This window comes from Olea europaea, chromosome 15, assembly GCF_002742605.1.
Source record: "Olea europaea var. sylvestris chromosome 15, O_europaea_v1, whole genome shotgun sequence".
Lineage (NCBI taxonomy): Eukaryota > Viridiplantae > Streptophyta > Magnoliopsida > Lamiales > Oleaceae > Olea > Olea europaea.
In genome coordinates, this window is record NC_036251.1 from 24,865,271 (window position 1) to 24,890,635 (window position 25,365).

A 25,365-nucleotide genomic window follows, 5' to 3' on the forward strand; every position below is an offset into this window, starting at 1 on the left:
ACGCGACTAGAAATAATGACAGAAGGATATAATCAACATGCAAATCACTACTGGTTGAATCATCATAGTGTTACCTCCATTTAGCCACAGCACCAGAGGTTTGCTGAAACGGTCTTCAGATTCAGTAAAATAGTAAAACAGTGCCCGGCCAGCCTTAGGATCAACAGTTACGTACCCTGAATACTGAGAGAAATTTACCTCAGGTTGTCCAGGCAAGGATAATATCTTGTCAAGTTCCTTTAATCCCTCCTGAGGTGCTACATAAACTGGTGAATAATCAGTCAACACAAGATCCTCTGCAGGATTATTGACCGATCTTTTTGAGCGTCGATCCTTAATAAATTTTCCGAGAGGGTCATATTTTCTCCCACTGTAACATTGTACAGAAACCGCGAGGCACAGAAGAGAGAGGACTAAAACAAATGCACCTCTCATCTTCACAATGCAACAGAAGGTGGACGTGGGGGATTTTGACCATTAATGTTGCTATTTTTCTTCTTTTATATAGATTTTGCTTCACTTTAAAAAACAAACAGCATTCATTGTAAGCATCGTATTTGAGTGTTCTTGTTGGTTTTACTCCTCATTGATGTTAACTAACTTTAGAAGTATTCAGTGAAGACATAGGGATAATACCAACAGAAGATTAAACTTCATAATGGGGGCTAACAGATCAGCCGGCATTGCATTGTTTATTTCTCAATTAGGTCAAATATTTGGTTTCTTGGTTTGTTTCAATTGTTTCTTTAAGAAATTTGACACCATATGCTCCAACAGTTCTTATAATTAGATTGTTTCCTTATGAATAATTAATCATTTGACAGAAAAAACAAAACAAAACAATGATTAGAACAACTTTCCTTTGTGCACATTTGAAGTAGAAAGAATACAAAACTATACCTGATTAATAAACCTGATTAAGTAATCGACTATAATTTAACCAAGAAATGACGCTAAATAAATATATGAAAACCAAATTACATTTCCAGTTCGATGAAGTCCAAGCTCAACAACCTGTTTTTGGAGGATTTGCAGATTGGTTCTGTGCATTTTTGGCTTGAATAGTAAGGTGTATAGTACAATGCTCAATGAAAAAAAAAAATAAAAAAAAAAATCTAAAGTATCATTCATGTAGTACATACTATTGTGTTCGTCCTGTCTAAAAGCATTACTCTTCTGGCTTTATATGCCAGTTCATATTTTAAATGCACCAAGTTTGAACATGAAAAGTAATAGTTTTCAAATATTTACTCTTTCTATTTTCAAACAACGAAAATAAAATAATCCAAATTGTTAATGTTCCAACGGATAAATTAATAACAACATAGGTCGTTTGAGCATGTCTTGAATAGTTTCTACGGATAAATTAATAACCTCTTAAGAGTGTGTTTGATAGGAGAGATTTTCCATGGAAAATGGGAAAGGAATTCCATTTTCCAATTTTAAGGGTGTCTGATGGCTTTATTTTCCATGGAAATGATATTCTTGGTTGCCTTGCCACATAGGATTTTTCTTGATTTTCATGGATGGTGGGAATTGGTCTTCCCGATTGCGTAGCAAATTTTTTTTTATAGCAATGGAAACGAATTTTATCTTTAATTGTAAAAAAATATTTCTCTTTAATTGATAATTTCCATGTAAAAATTTTCTTGAATTTTTTTTTTTTTTTTTTTTTGGCAATGGAAACAATTTTCATCCCCAATACAGTAAAATTTATCCCTTTAATTGACAATTTTCATGTAAAACAAAACCAAACGAACACAAAAAAAAACTTTTATTTCAATGAATTCCACGTGGAAAATTATACCAATCAAACACAATAATTTACATTTCCCAGGAAAATAATTTCTAGACAATTTAATTTCCTGGAATTTATTTTTTTCCACCCAAATTCCATCTTCACAATCAAACGGACCTAAGTAAAAGAGGTTAGTTGCAGATTTAACCGTAAGAAGATTATGTAGATTTTTGTTTTCAGTTTCTTTTTTGCAAAAATCTCTCTGTCTGACTTCTTTTTATGTGGTGTCATATACTACTGTATTTCAGTTTCTTTATTAAGGACAATTTATTCTTTGTTCAAGGTTTTGTCATGGTTCCTCACTTAGTATTCTTCCTTTTTCAGCCATTTTCATACTTCTTGTTTCACATTATTAATAGCAATATCATCATCCGCTTTCACATGTTTGGTGCTTCAAATAAGTCTTCTCAACTAACAAGCAAACTATAAAGCACTTGTCTGATCCCTCTTTCTCAGTATATAATAATTTTTTTGTGAACAAAAAATGGGATCCTCAATCGATTAAATTTTTTATTGGAAGACAGCCTATGACACTAAGACAACTTTCCTCCAAATTCATCAACTATTAGTTGGTCAAAAATACCGTTTTTGCATCAGCTAATGTCATTTAATTCATTTGGTTATGAGAAATATCGAGTTTGATTGTCGTTTTCATTTTCTTTTGACAATTTCTTGATGCGACATCATGAGTTCAACTGCTGTTTCACATACTAATGTATTTAGGTTTCTTTATTAGGAGTAGTTTAGTCTTTTTCATTGTTTAGAGGATTTTAGTTTAGTGTTTTGACTTTATGTTCTGTTTGTAACCATCATATTACTGAATATAAATTACATCTAGTTTCGCAATATCAACATCAAGCGACTGGTTTCGTGGCTAGTGAGAGTGCAAAATGTGTTTCTGTCATTCATCACATAAGGTAATAGGGTGTTATCCAAATTATGACTGTTCATCGTAAATTTATATTTTATCAATATGACGTGACCTGCTTATATTAGTCTTTACAAAGACAATACGAAAAAGATCAGTTCAAACATTTTACTCGCGTGTATCTCTACTTCTGTTTACTCTGTTTCGGAGGAAGCTTTCCCTGTAAGAAGGATGAGAAGAAGATTAGTGCTCGCTCAGGCTGGTAACTCGGAACAAAATGTCCTGCTCCTCTTATGGTCACAAATGTCACGTTTTGGTATTCAACTACATAACCTCCGACCTTGAAAGGGATAAAGAAAGGGTGTTAGGATAGTGGAGGCGTCAAGAGCTAAAGAAGGTTACAAAGTGAGTTTTTCTTAGTTACCTCGCCTTGGGAGTCCCACGGATACCATGGAGTCTTTACAGGTGCCCCAAGTTTGGGCATTGAATACCTAGTTGTTGTAACTGGTATTATCCCATCTATATCTCCGGTGCACATTCTTTGAAAGTTTGCACAATGTTAAATAACAGAAGTTTTCAGGGATTATTTGCTAGTTGCTAGTGATATATAAATGAAACTGTAGTTAAGAATCCATTATTTTCTTTTCTGGGTTCAATTAGCAGACACACTTTTAGCAAGTATGCCAAATGTTGACCTCGAAAGTTGGACCTTCCACGTGACCAACCGATGGCTACTCCACGTATTTCTCCCTGCGCACAATACGCACACGGCCGGAACCAGCAAGGGTGGTGGCGGCCGTATATACTCCGATAGTTAAGTCAGGTTTAGGCGGTCGGAACAGTACCCAGGGGTTGTGCCAAATAATAATAAGGGGGAGGAGAAAATATATAAACTTGTTATGGAGTGCTATGTAGTAAGAGTTTCATTACCTTTACCTCTTGCCAAACCTTGGGTATTTATAGGTGGGATGAACCGTTAGATGTGAGACACGTGTATACATCTGACAGTATGAGACAGTATGAGGCGTCCGCTCATAGGCGTCAATCGGCCGCGTCTGTAAAGTGGGCGAACAACTTGTTTCTCCTGAGTTGAATTAACATAAAGTTGATAAATCACATCAACTAGCTTCATGGAGATGTCAAATCAATTTAAATCTTAGGTGCAGAGAGGATCTTGGCACAAATCTCTTTCTGAAATTGACGGCGGATCTTCTGACGGGGGTCCACTTTACCTCGGACTCTGAGGCAAGAACCTTCGATCAGTTCAGCAGGATCGCCTATACCTCGCAGTGTACTATTAGGTTGTTGACATTGGTGATATCACTTCGGAAACACTTCGGACGGGTGTATATCAGGTCGGAATGTGTGGCGGTGGGCGTCCCGAGGCAGTTCAGATAGGGGCGTAACAGTGGTCCCCCCAAGTCCAAGTATGAATATTTATATCGTGGGTGGACTTGCTTTCCTGACCGGATGTATATGTCTCGATACTGGTGACCACTACTCGTGGGAGCTTGGAGGTCGATCTTTTGCAGTAATCGAAGCCATGATCTTAGGACCAAGGCGATGACCCAGAGGGAACTCATGTTAGGCGCGTGTAGGCTATGCGAAGTTGAGTGAGGAACTCATCTGCCATCGGTGCGCTGACCCACTTGGGACGACGCACTGGGAAATGGCTAAAACTTTGTGAAGCTTAGGAGGGAACGCACCTTTCGAGGTGATGAACCAGAGGGGACTCCGCGTCGGGTGCGTCGAAACTTTGTAAAGTTGAGTAGCTCATCTGCCACCGGTGCGCTGACCCACAGGGTCGAGGCGTTGGGAGATGGCTAAAACTTTGTAAAGCTTGGGAGGAAACGCAGTGTCCGAGGCGATGACCCATAGGGGACTTCGTGTCAGGTGCGTCCAAGCTTTGTAAAGTTGAGCAAGGAGCTCATCTGCCACCGGTGCACTGACCCACAGGGCTGACGCGTTAGGAGATGGCTAAAACTTTGTTAAGTTTGGGAGGGAACACGGTGTCCGAGGCGATGACCCACAAGGGACTTCGCACCAGGTGCGTCCAAGCTTTGTAAAGTTGAGTGAGGAGTTCATTTGCCACCGGTGCGCTGACCCACATGGGCCGACGCGTTGGAAGATGGCTAAAACTTTATAAAGCTTGAGAGGGAACGCAGCGTCCGAGGCGATAACCCACAGGGGATTTCACGTCAGGTGCGTCCAAACTTTGTAAAGTTGAGTGAGGAGCGCGATCCGAGACGATTCAAACGTCAAATGATTTGACAACTGTTGCGTATTTCCAAGGTGGCAGTTGGGTGTCATGCCCATTCTCCTAAAAGGCTGCTATGGGTATTCATTATTATTGACGGCTGGTGGTGACCAAGGTGACGCGTTTTAAGCGAGCGTGAAAGTCACAGCGACATCTTGGGCGTAGATCAAATCTGGCATTTCATTTCAACGTCCTAGATTCAAGATGTGACGAACGGCTTAGATTGATCACATTTGACTTCAACGGTGGAGGTCGGATGGGTTTTTCTATAAAAGGCGGACTCACCTTACACCATTCCCGGCAAGGAAAACCTTCAAACTCGTAAGTTTCAGTACCTTTTAAGATTTTTAAATTCTGAAAAAATGGCCTCTGAGGGGAGTTCTGGTTCGAGGAGGGGGTTAGAACTAGTGAGGATGGACGACCCATTGTGACGACATCCTCAGAAATAGCCAAGGCGATAATAGGGGGAAAAATATATGGAAGCGATCGGATAGCCCAGTAGATACTTCTGTGAACTGGGGGGCATCGGACTACCCATCTAAATTACGAGAGGCCAGCTTAGGGAGACTTAGGACAGAGTATAGGATCCCTGATAGCATAGATTTGATCCTCCCCGAGCCGGAAGAGAGGGCCTACTACTTTAGGTCGGATTTTGTGGCCATTAGCAAGGCGATCCTTAGGGCCGGATTTAGGCTGCCAATTCACCCATTCTTTAGGATGGTGCTATGGTGGGCTCCTGGATGTTGTGGAAAGAGGCGTCATTAGGGGTGGAGATGCCCCTCTCTGTCTTCCAGACCCTTTATATACCTAAGGTAACTGCCGGGGGTAGTACTACCTTACTTCATGGGGTTCCCACACTCCATTCGTGCTCGATCTATCGAGCTCCATCAAAGAATGGAAGAGCTCGTGATGCTGAGCCGCAGGGCGATGGAACACGATGGAGGAGGACCCCCTGGCTCCTCTTACGGTCCCGACGAAGTATTCAACACTTAGTGAGTATAGTAGTTATTTTTCTTTATACTTCTCTTCGGTTTGAATCGTGCCTAATATTTGCATTTCTTTTGTAGGTGCTCTTCCTCGGTGCGAGCTGTCATCCGAGGACTTAAAAACCATATGCATCATTTATCAGCTGCCTCAAAAGAAGAGGTCTTACCATAGGCTGATCCGAAAGAACATTCATTTCATTACCCACGACGTGATGGCATCCAAAGGTAACTGGACCGAAGTCTTTACTCTTCATTCTGAACTCTCAACACTTATACTAATTCATAATTCATTCTTTGCAGACAACTTTAATAAGAAAATGCCCTTGCGCCCCGACTTTAAGACCATCCAGAAGATGATGGCAGAGACACGGGCATTGAAGGCCTCCTCCTCCTCCTACAAAAAGTAAATGGAGGATCTAGTGGACGCTAGTAGAGAGGCTTCAGCCTCTGACGGAGGAAGGGTAAGAAGAGCGCCGCCCCTCCAAAATGCCCAACTGTGGCGATGCCACCCCCTGCTCTGAAGCAAACCACAATTCCAACCGGGGTGGCCATTTCGAAGAAGAGGCCTACCCCATCTGAGGCTGCCACTGCCCCGGCTACAACACCACTTGCTGTTGTGCCAGTTGCTCTAGTGCCAAGGCAGCAAAAGTGGAAAAGGTCCAGTCCCTCTAAGGAGGTCGACTTTTTGGGCACAAATCCGGAGGAGCCGGTGAGGGAAGTGTTGGAGGCCCTTCCTCCAGAAACAGTTACAGTGGCGGTGGTCCACAGCAAATATTGGACCGATGAGTGGAGGGACCACACCGCCTCGTGTACAGCTGAGGACTTGGTGGCTGCAAATAGCGCCTGTGTGGCTCAGACCCTGAGCACAAGCATCCAACTTGAGGGCCTGGTGAAGGATCTGAACTCCAAGAGGGAAGACCTCGCCAAGCGCCTCGAAGAGGCGATGTACTATGAAGATGCCGTGCGAGAGGCCCAGGCCAAGGCCACGCAGGCGGAAGAGGGAAAAAAGGAGGCCGAGGCCCAACTAACTACTGTCAAAGCAGAAGTGGAACGGTTGAAGAAGGAGTTATACGAGGTGGAGTGCCAAGTGGCTGCTGTGACTCGGCGACTTGATCACGCCAACGAGCACCACAAGCTCGCAACCAAGGCTCTGGAGGCCTCAAACAAATAGAAGGCGGAGCTAAGGCAGAAGGTAGAGGCTCAGTCAAAGGAGATTGCCTCTTTAAAGGAGGAATTGAAGTCTGTAGGGGAGGTAGTAGTTCAGAACTTCATCAACCACTTTGAAGACCATCCCCTGTATGATGACTTCGTCAATTTCTAGGCCTCTTGGAGTGCCCAAAGCTTGTTGGGTCAACTAAAAGAGGTACACTCCACTTTGGACATCTCCTCATTGGAGGCAGAGTTTGGGGGACCAACTGGAGGTCGACCTGATAAGGTTGCTGAGGAGGCTCCGGAGGCCCCGGAGGCAGCTGGAGCAGAAGTCCCTACAATAGAATAGGGCTATCTTTTGTAATGGTTTCGGCCTTCTTGTACTTCAATTAATTAAATGAAATGAAATTTTTTGCTAAGTATTTGTGCTTCTGCTTTTTTACATTTTGGATCCGTTTATACTTGTATGAATGACAAACATCTGACAAAGCGCCTCGTAACTATAACCAGTTAATAATTGAGGTTCGGACCACTCAAGTTAATATAAGTTGAACTACTGAAGCGAACATGAAGCGACTCTTAACGTTGCAGTTAACAATTTGAGATCGGACCACTTAAGTTAATATGAAGTGAACCACTTAAGCAAACATGAAGAGCCGCTTAACGTTAATCAGTTAATAATTGAAGATCGGATCACTTAAGTAAACATATCGAGGACTGAGGAAACTAATTACTAACCAATGTGGCACAGAACCGAAGTTTCATTACTTGAGATAAATTACACCACACTTTACCAAGGCAATTCCCACACTTAGTAAGCTAGGAGAGTTACAACTGAGACCATATCAGAACAATCGATTCATTTGACCATATTGAGATCGGATCGGAACAAAGGCTCATAATTGATAGTACTTCCTCAAGTGTTCGATGTTCCACTGATGAGACAGTGCCTTTCCTGCCATGTCTTCAATTTCGAAAGTACCAGGTCGAGATTCTCTGCGGATACGGTAAGGGCCCTCCCAGTTCAGGCCAAACACTCCTGACCCGATTGGTTTTGAAGATTGGAAGATCTTTTTTAGGACGAGGTCGCCCAGGCGAAGAGTTCTGCTTCTGACCTTGGAGTTATAATAGCGGGTCATCTTTCGATGATACTTTGCCAAGTTCACTTAGGAGGCATCCCTCATCTCCTCAAGGAGGTGCAGCTCGCTTATTCGAGTCTCGTCATTGTTGATCTCATTAAAGTGTATCCTTCGATGTGATGGGACCCCGACCTCGACCGGGCTCATGGCCTCGGCTCTGTAGGTCATGAAAAATGGTGTTTCACCTGTTGCAATTCGGCTAGAAGTCCTGATAGCCCAGAGGACGTGGGGGAGTTCGTCAACCCAGGCCCCATTTGAGGTGTCAAGCTTCCTTTTCAGGGTGTGCTTGATAGTCTTGTTCATTGCTTCAACTTGCCCATTTGCTTGGGGGTGATGAGGTGTTGAGAAATCCTTCTTTATGCCTAGTTCGTCGCATAAGTCTCGCATCTTCCTGCCGTCAAACTACCTTCCATTGTCAGACACCAAGGAGTGGGGAATGCGAAACCTACAAATGATGTTCTTCCAGACGAATTTGGTAGTATTTGCCTCGGTGATCCTGGCAAGGGGTTCTACCTCGACCCACTTAGTGAAGTAGTCAATGGAGACAATGGCGAAGTTGCACTTCCTCTTCCTTTTGGGAGTGGACCAATGAAGTCAATGCCCCTTTGGCGAATAAAAAAAGGGTTGGTTACTATAGAGCGGCTCTCAGCAGGCTGTCTTTGTATGTTCGAGAAGCACCGGCACTTTTCACATTTCTGGACAAACTGGTAAGCATCCGTTTTCAGGGTTGGCCAGAAGTAGCCTTAATAGAGAACCTTGTGTGCCAGAGCCGTTCCTCCAGAGTGATTTTCGCATATTCCCTCATGAATTTCCCTGAGTATGTATGTGCCCTCTTCGCCTCCCACGCATCGAAGAAGCGGCGAGGCGAAGCCTCTCTTGTAAAGAGTATCTTCTTACAGGACGAAGTGTGCAACCCTTCTTTTTAACTTCCTCGCCTTGCTTCTTGAAGCAAGCAGAGTTTGATCCTTCAGGTAGGCGATGATAGGCTACATCCACAATGGGGTGCCTTCTATCCACAGTATCTCTTCACCTCCGGAAGTGGAGGGCTTTGATAAGTGCTCAATAGAGATGACCTTTAGCAGCTCTGAATCCTTGCTACTGGCCAATTTTGAAAGGGCGTCTACATGTACATTCTCTAGACAGGGGACTTGAGTCAGTTCGAACCTTTCAAAATGAGGAACTATGTTCAGAACCAACTTCAAGTACGCAATCATGTTACCTTCTTTGGCTGCAAAGTTTCCATTGACCTGGTTCACTATAGTTGGGAGTCACTGCTCGCCAAGAGCCTTCTGACCCGCATCTCCTTAGCAAGTCTAAGACCTACCAAAAGGGCCTCGTATTTAGCAGCGTTGTTCGAGGCTTTGAAGCCTAACCTTACCGCACAATTTACCCTGTGGCCCTCCGAGCTTTCCAGTACGATCCCTGTCCCTGAGCCAGTCTCTCCTAAGGACCCATCTACAAACAGTTTCCATGTGGGGGGCTCTGCTGTTTCCATTATCACCTCCATTCCTGGGGTTTTGGAAAACTCAACCATAAAATTAGCAAGGGCCTGGCCCTTGATGGCGTGTCGAGGTCAGAACGTTAGATCGAACTCACTAAGCTCGATTGCCCATTTTAGCAGGCGTCCTGATACGTTTGTTTTCTGAATCACCTGCTTCAACGGGAAGTTGGTGAGAACTAGAATTGAGTGGGCCTGGAAGTACGGCCTCAGTTTTCTTGAGGTTGTGATAAGGGCGAACGCCAGTTTCTCCATGTCTGGGTAGCGTATTTCAGCTAGGAGGAGTGCTTTGCTAACATATTACACTGACAACTGGCGCTCACTTTCTTCCCTGACTAAGACGGCGCTAACCGCCACGTCCGAAACTACTAAGTACAGCAGTAGTGACTCATCTGGTTGAGGTTTCGACAAGAGGAGCGCCTCTCCGAGGTGCTTTTTCAGCGCCAGGAAGGGTTCTTCATACTCCGAAGTCCATTAGAGTTTCTTTTCTTGTTTCAGCACATTAAAAAAAGGCAAGCTTTTATCTGTGGCCCTTGAGATGAAGCAACTGAGCACGGCTATCCGACCATTGAGGCTTTGGACCTCCTTTGGCTTCTGAGGTGACCTCATCTCTAGCAAGGCCATTATTTTCACTGGATTTGTATCAATTCCTTTTTGATTGACAATATATCCCAAAAACTGACCCGATGCCACTCCAAAGGTGCACTTGAGGGGATTCAATTTCATATTATACTTCCTAAGTATCTGAAAAGTTTGGTCGAGGTGACTTATGTGTTCGACTGCCTGGAGGCTTTTGACTAGCATGTCGTCCACGTAGATCTCCATGGTTTTGCCAATGAGTTCGGCAAACATCACGTTGACCAATCTCTGATATGTAGCTCCGGCATTCTTCAATCCAAAGGGCATGACTTTGTAGCAATACAGACCTCTATCAGTAATGAACGATGTCGCTTCCTCATCAAGTCGAAACATGGGTATCTGGTTATACCCTGAGTATGCATCCATGAAGCTCACCAGTTCATGTCCAGCAGTAGAATCCACTAGTTGATCGATTCTTGGAAGTGGAAAACTGTCTTTGGGGCATGCCTTATTTAAGTTCGTGAAGTCTACGCATACCTTCCACTTTCCGCTGGGCTTTTTTACCAAGATCGAGTTGGATATCCACTTCGGATAGATGGCCTTCCTTATGAAACCATTGCAACTAAGTTTGTTCATTTCGTCTTTCAGTGCCTCGTACCTTTCCGGATTGAGGGCATACCTCTTCTATCTATGGGGGGGAATAGAAGGGGTTGATGTTAAGGTAATGGCAACTGATCCTAGGATCTATTTCCACCATATCTTCATGCTTCCATGCGAAGACATCCAAGTTCCTTTTCAGGAAATATATCATCTCTACTTTTGCTTCAGGAGACAATGACTTTCCTATGCGCAAGACCTAACTGGGGTTTTCTGGGTTGGCGGGGAAAGTCTCCAGTTCTTCCATTGGGGTTGCATTTGGTTCAGAGTCAATTATTCAGGGGTCTAACTCATCAAAAGGGTGTCCTTGTTTAGGGGCCTCTTCCATGTCGACGTTTTCCTCTTGTTCAGAGGTATACTCTTGTTCAGAGGCGTCGAGCATTTTCACGTACGTACTAAATTCAGTGGGAACCTCAGATAGGATTACATTAACAGTTCAAGGCTCAGACTTTCGCAGCGAGTTTAAGTAGCACGCCCTGGAGCCCATCTGATCACCTCAGACCGTAGCAATCTCATGTACAGTTGGAAACGTCATGCACAAGTAGTGGATGGATGTGACAGCCCAAAGATCTTTCAAAGCGGGTCTGCCCAATACTCCATGATAAGCCGATCTGTGATCTACCACCAAAAATTCCATGAAGTGTTGGGCCACTAGCGGTGCTGAACCCATCTCGAAGGGCAGAGTGATCCGCCCTCGTAAGACGATGATGTCCCCAGTGAATCCGAATAGTGGGTCGGTCATGGGGATCAACCCATGTTCAATTTGCATTTTGTCAAAAGTGGAGCCGAACAATAAGTTCACGGAACTGCCATTGTCGACGAGCATGCATTTCAGTCTGTTTCTAGCCACTACGGCTCTTACAACTAATGCATCACAAGGGGGGTGGTGAATCCCCTTTGCGTCTTCCTGGGAGAAGGTGATTGGGGCCATCCTGTCGGCTGCTTGTGACTCGTTGACAATGTAAGTGATCATTGGAGGGTCCTTTGCTTCCCTTGTATAATTCCTTTGGGCATTCCTGGTGTTGCCACCGATGTGGGGTCCCCCAATGATGGTATCGATTTCCCTAATGACCTGGCTCCTAGAAAATAGGGCCTGGTTTCTCTGTCTAGATTGACCTCGATCCCTTGATTCTTTTCTCCGAGGTGATTGTTCTCTGTGCCCTCTCTTCTCCTGTTCGGGAAGGCGGATCTGCGAGGATATTTGTTCCTGCTGAAAGTGTGTAGGTTGCTTCGATCAGGGCGTCGATTGGCGTCTCGACACTCACTAGTGTCGTGTCCAAAGAGTTGATGGAGAGTACAAAACCTCGCCCTTTCCAAGGGTCTGTTTGAACTTTTCTTCTTCTTTTTCTTGTTATTAGCTCTTCCAGATGGTCCCGCTTCGGCAGGGGCATTCTCATATGCCAACACCGGTACTGCATTCAATGTGGCGGAAGCCAGGGCCTGTCCAGACGTGGGAGCTATTGTATGACCTGCTTGGATCCATTGCTGAGTGACAAGGTGTGCCGCGGGTCCTCGACCTACCTGCCTCTGAGGCGGAGGTAGTCCCTGCGTGGTACGATTGCGATGATCAATCATTTTTTCACTCACAATTTTCACTCTCATCATTTCCACCAGTTCGTCATATGTGGAGGGATTCTTTCTGCGCACATTCCTCCAGAACAAAGTGTTCATGTTGAGCCTACCTTTCAGGGCTGAAAGGGCTTCTCTATCAGTGACATGTTCGCAGTAGGTGATTTCGTCTGTAAATCTGGAGAGATAGCATTTCAGCGTCTCCCCAGGGGCCAGCCTCATATCTTGTAGACGTTGCACTGGTGCCTCTCCTTCCCTGCGTGAGAGGTATTGGTTCAAAAATGCTTTTTTCAAATATGGCCAACTTCTAATGCTTAGGGGAGGAAGCTTGCTGTACCACACTTTGGCGGCTCCGCCTAGTGTTAAATGGAAGGCTCTGCATTTCAAAGCAGACGAGGCTCCCCTAAGGCTCATTTGTGTCATATACTTGGTGAGGTGCTTCTCCGGGTCCCCCTTTCCTTCATACTTGGGGATCTTAGGGGACATGAAATTTGTAGGCATTGGGAAGCTTCGGATCTCCCTTGAAAAAGGGAGATCATCATCGTCGTCGTCAATCTCATAAGATCGACAGGGCCCATCTGACCCTTCATCATCTTGAATGTTCTGAGGAGGTGGAGGTGCTTCTCCTTGACTTCCCCAATCGATTAGGTTCCTCCTGTCCCTCCTATTTCTAGGAGGAGGAGGAACCTGCTCATGTTCCTGATCTGGACAAACTAATCTTCTTATAGGACGGACCCTATTGCTAGGATCCTCCCCTATCCGGTCGAAGACGCTTGTTGACCTTTGTTCCCCGTATTCCTGAGGGAAATTGTCCCCCAAGTGTGGTTCTGATGGCTGGCTCCCTTGCACATAAGATGTGGCTTCAGTGTTCATCTCTCTTTCGGGGGGCGTTCTGTGTGCCGGCTCATGTGGCCTCGAGAGTGAGATACAGGGGCTTCCTGCACCGGATAAGATCCTTGGGGCATTTGATAGCCCTGATGACCCTGGGCTTGCATGAGGAGTGTATGCATTGCCATATTCTGAGCTGCGATGTCTCTCATACCCGCAGCTATTTGAGCCATTCCTTCAGTGAGCATGGCTGTTCTTCCACCTCGACAACACTGGTGATGTGGTCTCTGATGAGTAATATTGTTATGGAGTACCTCTTCTTCAAAGACCTCTCTTATGGGGTTGTCGTCTTCATGGCTATAGCTCATCCTATCCCCTTTTTCAAGGGTGGTGAAAACTTGGATTGTAACTCGACTTTGTTCTTTTTCAAGAATGTGTCCTTTTCAGGGTTAGTCGCTAGTTTTCCGATAACTTCTCAGGTGGAGAATGCAGAACTTTGTACGGGAAGTGTTTCCCACAGACGGCGTCAATCTGTTGACCTTGAAAATTGGACCTTCCACGTGGCCAACCGATAGCTACTCCACGTATTCCTGCCTGTGCACAATCAATGCATGATTAGACGCACACGGTCGAAACTAGCGGGGGTATTGGCGGTCGTATACACTCCGACGATTAAGTCAGGTTTAGACGGTCGGAACAGTACCCAGGGGTTGTGCCAAATAATAATATGGGGGAGGAGAAAATATATAAACTTGCTATGAAGTGTTATGTAGTAAGAGTTTCATTACCTTTGCCTCTTGCCAAACCTTGAGTATTTATAGGTGGGATGAACCGTTAGATGTGGGACACGTGTATAGATCTGACGGTATGAGGCGTCCGCTCATAGGCGTCAATCAGCCACGTCTATAGAGTGGGCGGACAGCTTGTTTCTCCTGAGTTGAATTGACATAAAGTTGATAAGTCGTATCAACTAACCTCATGGAGACGTCAAATCAATTTAAACCTTAGGTGCAGAGAGGATCTTGGCATAAATCTCTTTCTGAAATTGACGCGGATCTTCTGACAGGGGTCCACTTAGCCTCGGACTCTGAGGCCAGAAGCTTCAGTCAGTTCAGCAGGATCGCCTATACCTCGCAGTATGCTATTAGGTTGTTGACATTGGTGATATCACTTCGAAAACACTTCGGACGGGTGTATATCAGGTCGGAATGTGTGGTGGTGGGCGTCCCGAGGCGGTTTAGATAGGGGCGTAACACCAAATATTGTATTAAGAACCATTAGCAACACTAACAGTACCATACCTGTAGATCCAAATGCTAATCCCGCTAGCCATCAGCTTCTTTATGGCAAGTAACATTGTATCTGGCATGTCCTGCCAATCGCTTCCTATGGAATCGCTACATTGAAATTAAGTGTAGTTAATAGAGGAAATCGTTGAAAAATTAAAATGAACTAGTATTCTAGTATTGTATATGATGGAGAAGCATTACTTGCAATCTTCCCTTGGTCCAGGAACTCCAGTGGTGTTAGCATGAAGTGCCTTTTGCACTTCAGGGGTGTTTAAATAGGGACATAGTCGCCTGAGCATGGATCAAATCCTGATGTCTGCTTTGGGAAAGGGATGGAAGGTGAGGTATCGGAATGCCAATATGGGAGAGATAAAAATATATATTTTTCAAAGAAATTAAGATAATACCGAGGGGGCATTTGAAGAGTAAGAGCACAAGGGAGCATAAATGTCATAGATAAAGATGTTGCCAGTGGCCTCATTGGCTTGATATGTGTAATCTTCGCAGACTTCTAAAACTGTAGCCTCAGGCCTTCATGAATTTCATTAGATATGAGAGCACTAGTCTAGAAATGGTCATAAGTGCCTGTCCACCGATCTGTGTAGTCGATGTATGCATTCCCAATCTGAAAAATCATGCCCATATTCATCTTATAATTCTTGATAGGAAAGATATATTAAATAACCAGGCAGCATATTTTATCAGGAAGCTTACAGCAATTCCTTTCAAGTTAATAACAGTTTGATTAGTGATTTTGTTGTTTTCGAGAATTAAATCAGCAAGTTGAGGCACATAATGCCCGGCGTAACTCACAGATAATTCACAGAGGATTAGCCTATCCTAAAAGATTACAAAGAGCTTTGCAAGAATTAGGATGGAAAAAAATTAAAGCCAGAGTATAATTTTCCCTCTTAAAAATAGAAACTAAACAAAATTTCTCAGTTCTAATGACTTGGAGTTCTGTTAATAGAACATAGCCTACTGAACATTCTTTTAGGTCTGTTGGGAAGCATACACAAAGTCTTGGCCTTTGAAGATTTTTCTTCTCCATTTTCGTCTAAGTCCTTGTTTTCTCCCAACTTCGGTTTTAGGGTCGAGACCTTAGATTTCGGTGATTTGAGTCCCGAGACACTCGATTGATCGTCTGCTGCCGTTGTTGCATTAGTACTAAATGATGCTATAGGCTTTCCCAGATTGTTATGAGCCGATAAAAGTGCTTTGATATTCCTAGGAAGCTCGTTTACGTGGCCACCAGCAGTCGCAGCTCGTGCTTGCTCACAGAAAAGAACTTGCTGCAGTAATCAATTTAAGATCTTCATTCAACTTTTTTGTGCTTCAGTAATCACAACTCCTTAATCTACTGTAGGGATTCTATTCTCCACCAATCCCCAATATTCTTTTGAACGTAAAAAGTATTCCATAAGCATGCTCCAGTGATCATAGTCCCCATCAAGCTTTTGAAGTGCAGGTTGCACAAAACTATTTTCTGCTGCTCCTCAAGTGACCTTGATCAGGTTCTTTTAACCTGGCTCTGATACAAAATGTTGAGAACCCTGATTTTATGTGTTATTGAATATTGGAGAAGAAAAAGCATATTATTAATCCAGCAATATAGGGGCTTATATAGCCTTTACAAAGCAATAAGAGTGTGTTTGATTATATTTATTTTTCCTGAAAAATATCAGTTTTCCATCCAAATTCGTACTTGGGATGTTTGATTGCTATTTTTTCCATGGAAAACATTTTTCAACTTTTGAAAAAAATGCCTAATTTTCCTTGTTTTTAAGGAAAATATTTTTCTTATGTGGAGGTGATTTTTTTTTTCTCAAAAGAAGGAAAACATTTTCTTTTTTAAGTGATATTTCCATGTCAATCAAACACATTTAGAAATAAACAACCTACATCTCAACAACTCCGAGAATCNCGACAAAGGATTTATATAGGCTGTCCAAAGTTTATTTGCAATAAAGCTTATTTTGTTGTTCTATCCCTGTTCATCTAGAAAACCAATTTTATAATTGAATTTTGATGACTAAATCTTGCCTAACAGAAATGAGTTGAATTTTGGATACGATTGGTACACCATATTGGATTAAGAGAGTAAGGAGAATAGAACTAGACGAGATACGATTAAGGTAAATTATAGTGTATTGTTATACGGTGTTTGGTGCTACATGATGTTACTAAAACATACAAGTATTGAAAAAAATAATAATAATAAATAAAATTATTATAATATTTTTTAATATTATATAAGTAAATTTTCTTACTTATATGTAAATTTACTCTTAATTGATGTTTTTAGTTATGCTCCCATTGCCAATTGTTCGTACTCTGTTGATTGTTCTGCCCATTAACCACAGGTTTTTACATCAGGGAAATGCTCAAATGTAATATAAAGATTCATTATAGAATGAACTATTGGTTCAAAGCCATTTCTGCTCTTGACAGAATTGATGTGGTCGTTAACACAGTATACACCATGGCCATCACATCGTCTTTTGTGACCTAAAGTGAATAGTGATAATAAACATATGCTTCTAAATTCTTTGGATGACATATAAACATCAACAACATGCTCCTTTGCATCTTTGGTGTTTCAAATCGGGCATTTCAACTAAAAACGAAAACTAAAATTTCTAGACTACAAAAACTGATAGGTATTGTTCGGCACATTAGATTGTTGGAATTGGATAGGATTAGAAATGAGAGACTTATGTAACATTTGTGAGTTTCCCCGACCAATTACAATTATTAGTACAGAATGTAGATCCTGTCATTCATCGCATCTTTATTCTCAAATCTTTGCGTCCAAGATAAAGATGTTATTCAAACATTGAATGTTCATTGAAATGGACATGGTTAACTTACAATTGTAAAAATGAACAGTTCAAACATTTCATTCGTGTCTATCTTGATTCCCCCTTTAGCCCTGTGCTGGAGGAAGCTTTCCCTCAATGAAGGATGAGAAGAAGATGAGCGCGCGCTCAGGCTGGTAACTCGGAACAAAATGTCCCGATCCTCTTATAGTCACAAATGTCACATTTTGATAGTCAACTACATAACCTCCAACCTTGAAAAAGTGATTCAGAATGGCGTTACGATGCTAAAATTAGTAAAGGTGGACAAGATTTAAACAGCGTAAAAAATAAATAAATAAATAAATAAATAAATCAATTGTTTCTTTATTACCTCGCCTTGAGAGTCCCAGGGATACCATGGGGTCTTTATAGGTGACCCGAGCTTGGGCATTGAATACCTAGTTGCTGTAACTGGTAGTATCCGATCTGTATCTCCACTGCAGGTGCATTGAAAATTTAAGCTTAAGAGTGTCAAGACAACAACAATTATATTTTCATTCTCAAATAAAATTCTTTCACTCAGTTCTCTCTCGTGCAAAAGTCGAGGCTTACAAATCAATGACTGTAATCAAGACATGTTCCCAATGTGTCATAATGTTAAATAACTAACAGAACTTTTCAGCAAGTATTTGCTAGTGATAAATACAAAATAAACTGTAATTCAGTTTCAGTATTTTCTTTTTCGGGTTCTTATTTTAAAAAGAATTTGCCAAGTGCAATCTGCAGTAGAACGGTGAAGTGTTAGCACTCACGGTCATAACTTACCTGTAGATCCAAACTCTGATGCCGCTTTCCATTAGCTTCTTTATGGTAGGCAATAATGTATATGGTGAGTCCTGCCAGCCAGTACTGATGATGTCGCTGTATATCAATGAAGTGTTTTTAGTTGAAGTCTTTCGAAAATTGAAATGAAATAATATGGAATAAGAAAGAGTTGGAAAAAAAAATATCAGATGGAGAAGTGCGGTACTTGCAATCTTCCCACGGTCCAGGAACTCCAGTGATGTTAGCATGAAGTGCCTTTTGCACTTCAGGATTGTTTAAATAATCAAAGACATAATCACTTGAGCATGGATCGAAATTTGATACCTGCTTCCAGAAGAACGGAATGGATTTTTATTCTGGGGAAACGAGAATATTATAGACTGAAGAACAAGTTGATAAGATATACCCCGGGAGCACTTGAAGAGGTAGAGCACAAGGGAGCATATATGTCATAAGTGTAGATGTTGCCTATGGTTTCATAGGCTTGTTCTCTGTAATCGTAACAGACTTCTGAATTATTGGCAGATGAAAAATTGCAATTTGATTTTATTCCTTCATGAACTTCATCAGAAATGAGAGCACTTGTCCAGAAATGGTCAAAAGTGCCTGCTTCTGTATCCGTATGGTCAATTAATGCATTCCCAATCTGAAAATCACGTCCATAAGATCTTATAATTCTTGATAAAGAAAAAAACAGAACATATTGAATAAACAGGCAGCATATCGTATCAGGAAGCTTACAGCAATTCCTTTGAGGTTAATGACAGTTTGATTTGTGATTTTGTTGTTTTCAAGTATCAAATCAGCAAGCTGGGGCACATAATGACCAGCATAACTCTCTCCCGTTATGTAAAAACCACGTGTTTTGTACTCTGGATATCTTTCTAGCCAGTTAACTAAAAAGTTATACGAATCTGCTGCAGTTTTTTTGTCCCCAGTAACATAATCTGATGATGTATTGGAATAAGAAAATCCAACACCAGCTGGGGACTCCAAGAAGAGGACATTTGCCACTGCATTTCAAGCAGCAGAATTTCTTTAACAGGCCGTTCTTTTTAAAAAAAAAAAGTATATCGGTTATACCATAGAGTTTTGCCATCCGGATTGACCCGAAACGGTCCAAGTTCTGTCATTGCACCAGCTCCTATGGAAGAGCAGCCCGGTCCTGCAGTTTCAAGAATTATTAAAATTGCTAAAAGAAGGTGAATGCTAGTTCATAGAAGAAATGACAATCTAAATTGCCTTTTATTTCTCGACTATAATGATCTTGCAAAGATTTGACTCGGGTTCCCTCGCAGAGTGGTGTCTTTTATCAGACTTCAATTTTTCAGCGGAGTTTAAAGCTCTTTCGGTTTTCTTTTAGCCATGTTGGGTGATGATGCACAAGCATATTTCACCTTGTTGGAAGATAAAAAATATGCACAAACAGTTTTTGCCTACTTCAACAATAAAAATTATGTACAAATAGATTTTTCATAACACGTTATTTTTTACGTTAACAACGTCAACATTTCTATTAATTCAGCATGAGGAGGATGTAGACATAGTGCCAGACAAAAACCAAAGTTTAGTGACTAACGTGGAAAAATAATAAATTTGGTGATCAAAGTGAAACAACACTGTAAATTGGGTGTCTAACAGTGTTTTTATTATTTGCATCCTTATGTCACAGTCAAAATCAGCCGCTCAAATACTGTGTATCAAACACGTCCTTAACATGTTGATCTACATAGCATCACCACACTGCAAATTCGCCTTCTGGGGTTGTAAAAATTTAAGAAACGTGCATACCAAGAGACGCGACTAGAAATAATGACAGAAGGATATAATCAACATGCAAGTCACTGCTGGTTGAATCATCATAGTGTTACCTCCATTTAGCCACAGCACCAGAGGTTTGCTGAAACGGTCTTCAGATTCAGTAAAATAGTAAAACAGTGCCCGGCCAGCCTTAGGATCAACAGTTACATACCCTGAATACTGAGAGAAATTTACCTCAGGTTGTCCAGGCAAGGATAATATCTTGTCAAGTTCCTTTAATCCCTCCTGAGGTGCTACATAAACTGGTGAATAATCGGTCAACACAAGATCCTCTGCAGGATTATTGACCAATCTTTTTGAGCGTCGATCCTTCATAAATTTTCCAAGAGGGTCATATTTTCTCCCACTGTAACATTGTACAGAAACCCCAAGGCACAGAAGAGAGAGGACTAAAACAAATGCACCTCTCATCTTCACAATGCAACAGAAGGTGGACGTGGGGGATTTTGACCATTAATGTTGCTATTTTTCTTCTTTTATATAGATTTTGCTTCACTTTAAAAAACAAACAGCATTCATTGTAAGCATCGTATTTGAGTGTTCTTGTTGGTTTTACTCCTCATTGATGTTAACTAACTTTAGAAGTACTCAGTGAAGACATAGGGATAATACCAACAGAAGATTAAACTTCATAATGGGGGCTAACAGATCAGCCGGCATTGCATTGTTTATTTCTCAATTAGGTCAAATATTTGGTTTCTTGGTTTGTTTCAATTGTTTCTTTAAGAAATTTGACACCATATGCTCCAACAGTTCTTATAATTAGATTGTTTCCTTATGAAGAATTAATCATTTGACAGAAAAAACAAAACAAAACAATGATTAGAATAACTTTCCTTTGTGCACATTTGAAGTAGAAAGAATACAAAACTATACCTGATTAATAAACCTGATTAAGTATTCGACTATAATTTAACCAAGAAATGACACTAAATAAATATATGAAAACCAAATTACATTTCCAGTTCGATGAAGTCCAAGCTCAACAACCTGTATTTGGAGGATTTGCAGGTTGGTTCTGTGCATTTTTGGCTTGTATAGTAAGGTGGATAGTACAATGCTCAATGAAAAAGAGAGAGAAAAAAAAAAAACTCTAAAACATCATTCATGTAGTACATACTATTGTGCTCGTCCTGTCTAAAAACATTACTCTTTTGGCTTTATATGCCAGTTCATATTTTAAATGCACCAAGTTTGAACATGAAAAGTAATAGTTTTCAAATATTTACTCTTTCTATTTTCAAACAATGAAAATAAAATAATCCAAATTGTTAATGTTCCAACGGATAAATTAGTAACAAAATAGGTCGTTTGAGCATGTCTTGAATATTTTTTACGGATAAATTAATAACCTCTTAGTAAAAGAGGTTAGTTGCAGATTTAACCGTAAGTAGAATATGTAGATTTTTGTTTTCAGTTTCTTTTTTGCAAAAATCTCTGAGTCTGACTTCTTTTTATGTGGTGTCATATACTACTGTATTTCAGTTTCTTTATTAAGGACAATTTATTCTTTGTTCAAGGTTTTGTCATGGTTCCTCACTTAGTATTCTTCCTTTTTCAGCCATTTTCATACTTCTTGTTTCACATTATTAATAGCAATATCATCATCCGCTTTCACTTGTTTGGTGTTTCAAATAAGTTTTCTCAACTAACAAGTAAACTATAAAGCACTTGTCTGATGCCTCTTTCTCAGTATATAATCATTTTTTTGTGAACAAAAAATGGGATCCTCAATCGATTAAAATTTTTATTGGAAGACAGCCTATGACACTAAGACAACTTTCCTCCAAATTCATCAACTATTAGTTGGTCAAAAATACCATTTTGTCCTCGAATTACGTTGAAGTATATTGTGAGACAAATACAAGGCACAAAGGTATAGTTGGTAATTGATGGTCACGTGAAGGATGTGTTGTCGTGAGCATTTCTTAATTCGAATTCCCACTTTCAAACTAGAATCTGATACTAATCTCAATCAAACAGTAACAAAGTCTATACCAGGAGAATAACTGGTACATAAAGTAGTTCTCGGTCATGCATCTCATATATGTGGTGTAATTCAAATTAATGCTTTCCATTCTAAACTCAAATTCCATTAATTTGATGAAATCTGCTGATAATCAGTCTGTACTAACACAATAAGAAAAAAAAAATCACTTTCAAACGTTTAATTCACTTATAAATCGACTCTTGTTTATCTCTGAACCGGAAGAAGCTTTCCCTCTAAGTAGGAGGAGAACCAGGCAAATGCACACCGAGGATGTGATATAGGAACAGCACTAGAGATTTGCTGCAAGGGTCTTCCTACTCGGTAGAATAATAAATGAGTGCTCGACCAGCCTTAGGATCAACAGTAATGTACCCTGAAAATTGAGAAAAAATCTCCTTTGGTTGTCCAGGAAAAGTTAAGATCTTGTCAATTTCCTTCAATCCCTCTTGAGGTTCTACGTAAACCTTTGAATACTCCATGGCAACATTAATATAATTGACTGATCTTTTTGAGCGTCGGTCATTGGCAAGTTTTCCCATAACTTGGAATTGGTGTTTGCATCAGCTAATGTCATTTAATTCATTTGGTTATGAGAAATATGGAGATTGATTGTCGTTTTTATTTTATTTTGACAATTTCTTGATGCGTGACATCTGAGTTTGACTTTGGTTTCACATACTAATGTATTTAGGTTTCTTTATTAGGAGTAGTTTAGTCTTTTTCATTGTTTAGAGGATTTTAGTTTAGTGTTTTGACTTTATGTTCTGTTTGTAACCATCATATTACTGATATAAATTACATCTAGTTTCGCAATATCAACATCCAAGCGACTGGTTTCGTGCCTAGTGAGAGTACAAAATGTGTTTCTGTCATTCATCAAATAAGGTAATAGGGTGTTATCCAAATTTTGACTGTTCGTCGTAAATTTATATTTTATCAATTTGATGAGACCTGCTTATATTAGTCTTTACAAAGACAATACGAAAAAGATCAGTTCAAACATTTTATTTGCATTTACCTCTACTTCTGTTTACTCTGTTTCGGAGGAAGCTTTCCCTGTAAGAAGGATGACAAGAATATTAGTGCTCGCTCAGGCTGGTAACTCGGAACAAAATGTCCTGCTCCTCTTATGGTTACAAATGTCACGTTTTGGTATTCAACTACATAACCTCCGACCTTGAAAGGGATAAAGAAAGGGTGTTAGGATAGTAGAGGCGTCAAGAGCTAAAGAAGGTTAAAAAGTGAGTTTTTTCTTAGTTACCTCGCCTTGGGAGTCCCACGGATACCATGGAGTCTTTACAGGTGCCCCAAGTTTGGGCATTGAATACCTAGTTGTTGTAACCGGTATTATCCCATCTATATCTCCGCTGAACATTCATCGAAAGTTTGCACAATGTTAAATAACAGAAGTTTTCAGGGATTATTTGCTAGTTTCTAGTGATATATAAATGAAACTGTAGTTAAGAGTCCATTATTTTCTTTTCTGGGTTCAATTAGCAGAAACTTTTTCAGCAAGTATGCCAAATATTGTATTAAAAAACCATTAGCAACACTAACAGTATCATACCTGTAGATCCAAACGCCAATCCCGCTAGCCATCAGCTTCTTTATGGTAGGTAACACTGTATCTGGCATGTCCTGCCAATCGCTTCCTATGGAATCGCTACATAGAAATTAAGTGTAGTTAATAGAGGAAATCGTTGAAAAATTAAAATGAACTAGTATTCTAGTGTTGTATATGATGGAGAAGCATTACTTGCAATCTTCCCACGGTCCAGGAACTCCAGTGGTGTTAGCATGAAGTGCCTTTTGCACTTCTGGGGTGTTTAAATAGGCAAAGACATAGTCGCCTGAGCATGGATCAAATCCTGATGTCTGCTTTGGGAAAGGGATGGAAGGTGAGGTATCGGAATGCCAATATGGGAGAGATAAAAATATATATTTTTCAAAGAAATTAAGATAATACCGAGGGGGCATTTGAAGAGGAAGAGCACAAGGGAGCATAAATGTCATAGATAAAGATGTTGCCAGTGGCCTCATGGGCTTGATATGTGTAATCTTCGCAGACTTCTGAAACTGTAGCCTCAGAAGAAAAATTGCAATTTGAAATTATGCCTTCATGAATTTCATCAGATATGAGAGCACTAGTCCAGAAATGGTCATAAGTGCCTGTCCACCGATCTGTGTAGTCAATGTATGCATTCCCAATCTGAAAAATCATGCCCATATTCATCATATAATTCTTGATCGGAAAGATATATTAAATAACCAGGCAGCATATTTTATCAGGAAGCTTACAGCAATTCCTTTCAAGTTAATGACAGTTTGATTAGTGATTTTGTTGTTTACGAGAATTGAATCAGCAAGCTGAGGCACATAATGCCCGGCATAACTCTCTCCAGTTATGTAGAAGTCTCGGTTTTTGTACTCTGGAAATCTTTCCAACCAGTTAACTAAAAAGGTATACGAGTCTGCTGCAGTTTTTTTGTCCCCAGTAATATAATCTGATGATGTATTGGAATAGGAAAATCCAACACCAGCTGGAGATTCCAAGAAGAGAACATTTGCAACTGCATTTTCGGCAACATGGTTTCTGTTATTTGCCACAGCACTTTCAAAAGAATACTTCTTGATAATTAGCTTTAGGAATGCAAGTACTCACCTTTGTTCCATGAATACGGGTTCTGCCATAGAGTTTTGCCATCCGGATTCACCCGAAATGGTCCAAGTTCTGTCATTGCTCCAGCTCCCATTGAAGAGCAGCCAGGTCCTGCAGTACCAAGGTTACTTGAGATTGCTAAAATAAGGTTAACTAAAGTTCATACACTAGATGACGTTCTAATAACAAGAAACGCTTCTGAAAGTGTGCAGGGAGTCAGGCGCCATGGCGCCATGATTGGGCGCCATGGCGCCCAAACTTGAAAAAATGGGCAGTGAGGCTGGCGCCATGGCGCCCATGGTTCTGCTTGTTCTTGGCGCCACTCATGGGCGTCATGGCGCCCGACTCATTCTATATATATCTGGTGTTTTTCCCCTTCATGAAACCCGATTTTTGGAGAGAAAAATAGAGAGGGCTTGGATAGAGTTTTACAAGTAAGAGTTTGTTCTTCTTGGGTATAAATTCAAAGCCATTTTTTCTTTCTTGGGGATTAACTTGAGGCTTGTTCAAGTAATCCTAACACATTGATTATCATATATTCCATTGGATTCGTTTCTTCCCCATTTTCTTGTTCTTGAAGTGGTTTGGAAATTTTCACTTTGCCAACTTAGTTCGATCTTTGGGCTATCTTTGGGAGGTGTTTTCCCAACAA

The 25,365-nt window shown here is 41.0% G+C and overlaps 3 protein-coding genes across 3 annotated transcripts in view; all 3 read right to left on the reverse strand.

The window, feature by feature from the left end:
• LOC111410596 (serine carboxypeptidase II-3-like) overlaps window positions 1–791 on the reverse strand; it is a 3,226-nt gene extending 2,435 nt beyond the window's left edge. The window contains exon 1 of the mRNA XM_023041018.1: window positions 75–791. Within this exon, the coding sequence (XP_022896786.1) occupies window positions 75–435 (361 nt within the window). The 5' untranslated portion in view covers window positions 436–791. The remainder of the gene's footprint in view (window positions 1–74) is intronic.
• A 16,506-nt stretch (window positions 792–17,297) lies between these two features.
• On the reverse strand, window positions 17,298–20,475 carry LOC111411433 (serine carboxypeptidase II-3-like). Its single transcript, XM_023041967.1, has 8 exons — window positions 20,115–20,475; window positions 19,308–19,408; window positions 18,985–19,263; window positions 18,650–18,889; window positions 18,449–18,567; window positions 18,244–18,339; window positions 17,810–17,915; window positions 17,298–17,690 (listed from the first exon to the last, which is right to left on the reverse strand). The coding sequence occupies exons 1-8, from the start codon at window positions 20,473–20,475 to the stop codon at window positions 17,544–17,546; spliced, it is 1,449 nt and encodes a 482-aa protein (XP_022897735.1). The 3' UTR covers window positions 17,298–17,543.
• On the reverse strand, window positions 20,366–24,823 carry LOC111410597 (serine carboxypeptidase II-3-like). The gene is made up of 7 exons (XM_023041019.1): window positions 24,717–24,823; window positions 24,353–24,624; window positions 24,021–24,263; window positions 23,811–23,929; window positions 23,622–23,717; window positions 23,316–23,421; window positions 20,366–23,230 (listed from the first exon to the last, which is right to left on the reverse strand). Exons 1-7 carry the CDS (start codon window positions 24,805–24,807, stop codon window positions 23,075–23,077), a joined length of 1,083 nt encoding a protein of 360 aa, XP_022896787.1. The 5' UTR covers window positions 24,808–24,823; the 3' UTR covers window positions 20,366–23,074.
• Between the last annotated feature and the right edge of the window lie 542 nt (window positions 24,824–25,365).

Excerpts from the sequence above, each read along its gene's own strand:
- LOC111411433 (XM_023041967.1), bottom strand. The coding sequence starts at position 20,475 with ATGAGAGGTGCATTTGTTTTAGTCCTCTCTCTTCTGTGCCTTGGGGTT. Across the intron at positions 18,890-18,984 it reads TTAACCTCAAAGGAATTGCT|ATTGGGAATGCATTAATTGA; the intron begins GTAAGCTTCCTG and ends CGTGATTTTCAG. Across the intron at positions 18,340-18,448 it reads GGACCGTGGGAAGATTGCAA|CGACATCATCAGTACTGGCT; the intron begins GTACCGCACTTC and ends ATTGATATACAG.
- LOC111410597 (XM_023041019.1), bottom strand. The coding sequence starts at position 24,807 with ATGGGAGCTGGAGCAATGACAGAACTTGGACCATTTCGGGTGAATCCG. Across the intron at positions 24,264-24,352 it reads TTAACTTGAAAGGAATTGCT|ATTGGGAATGCATACATTGA; the intron begins GTAAGCTTCCTG and ends ATGATTTTTCAG. Across the intron at positions 23,930-24,020 it reads CCTCTTCAAATGCCCCCTCG|ACATCAGGATTTGATCCATG; the intron begins GTATTATCTTAA and ends TTCCCAAAGCAG.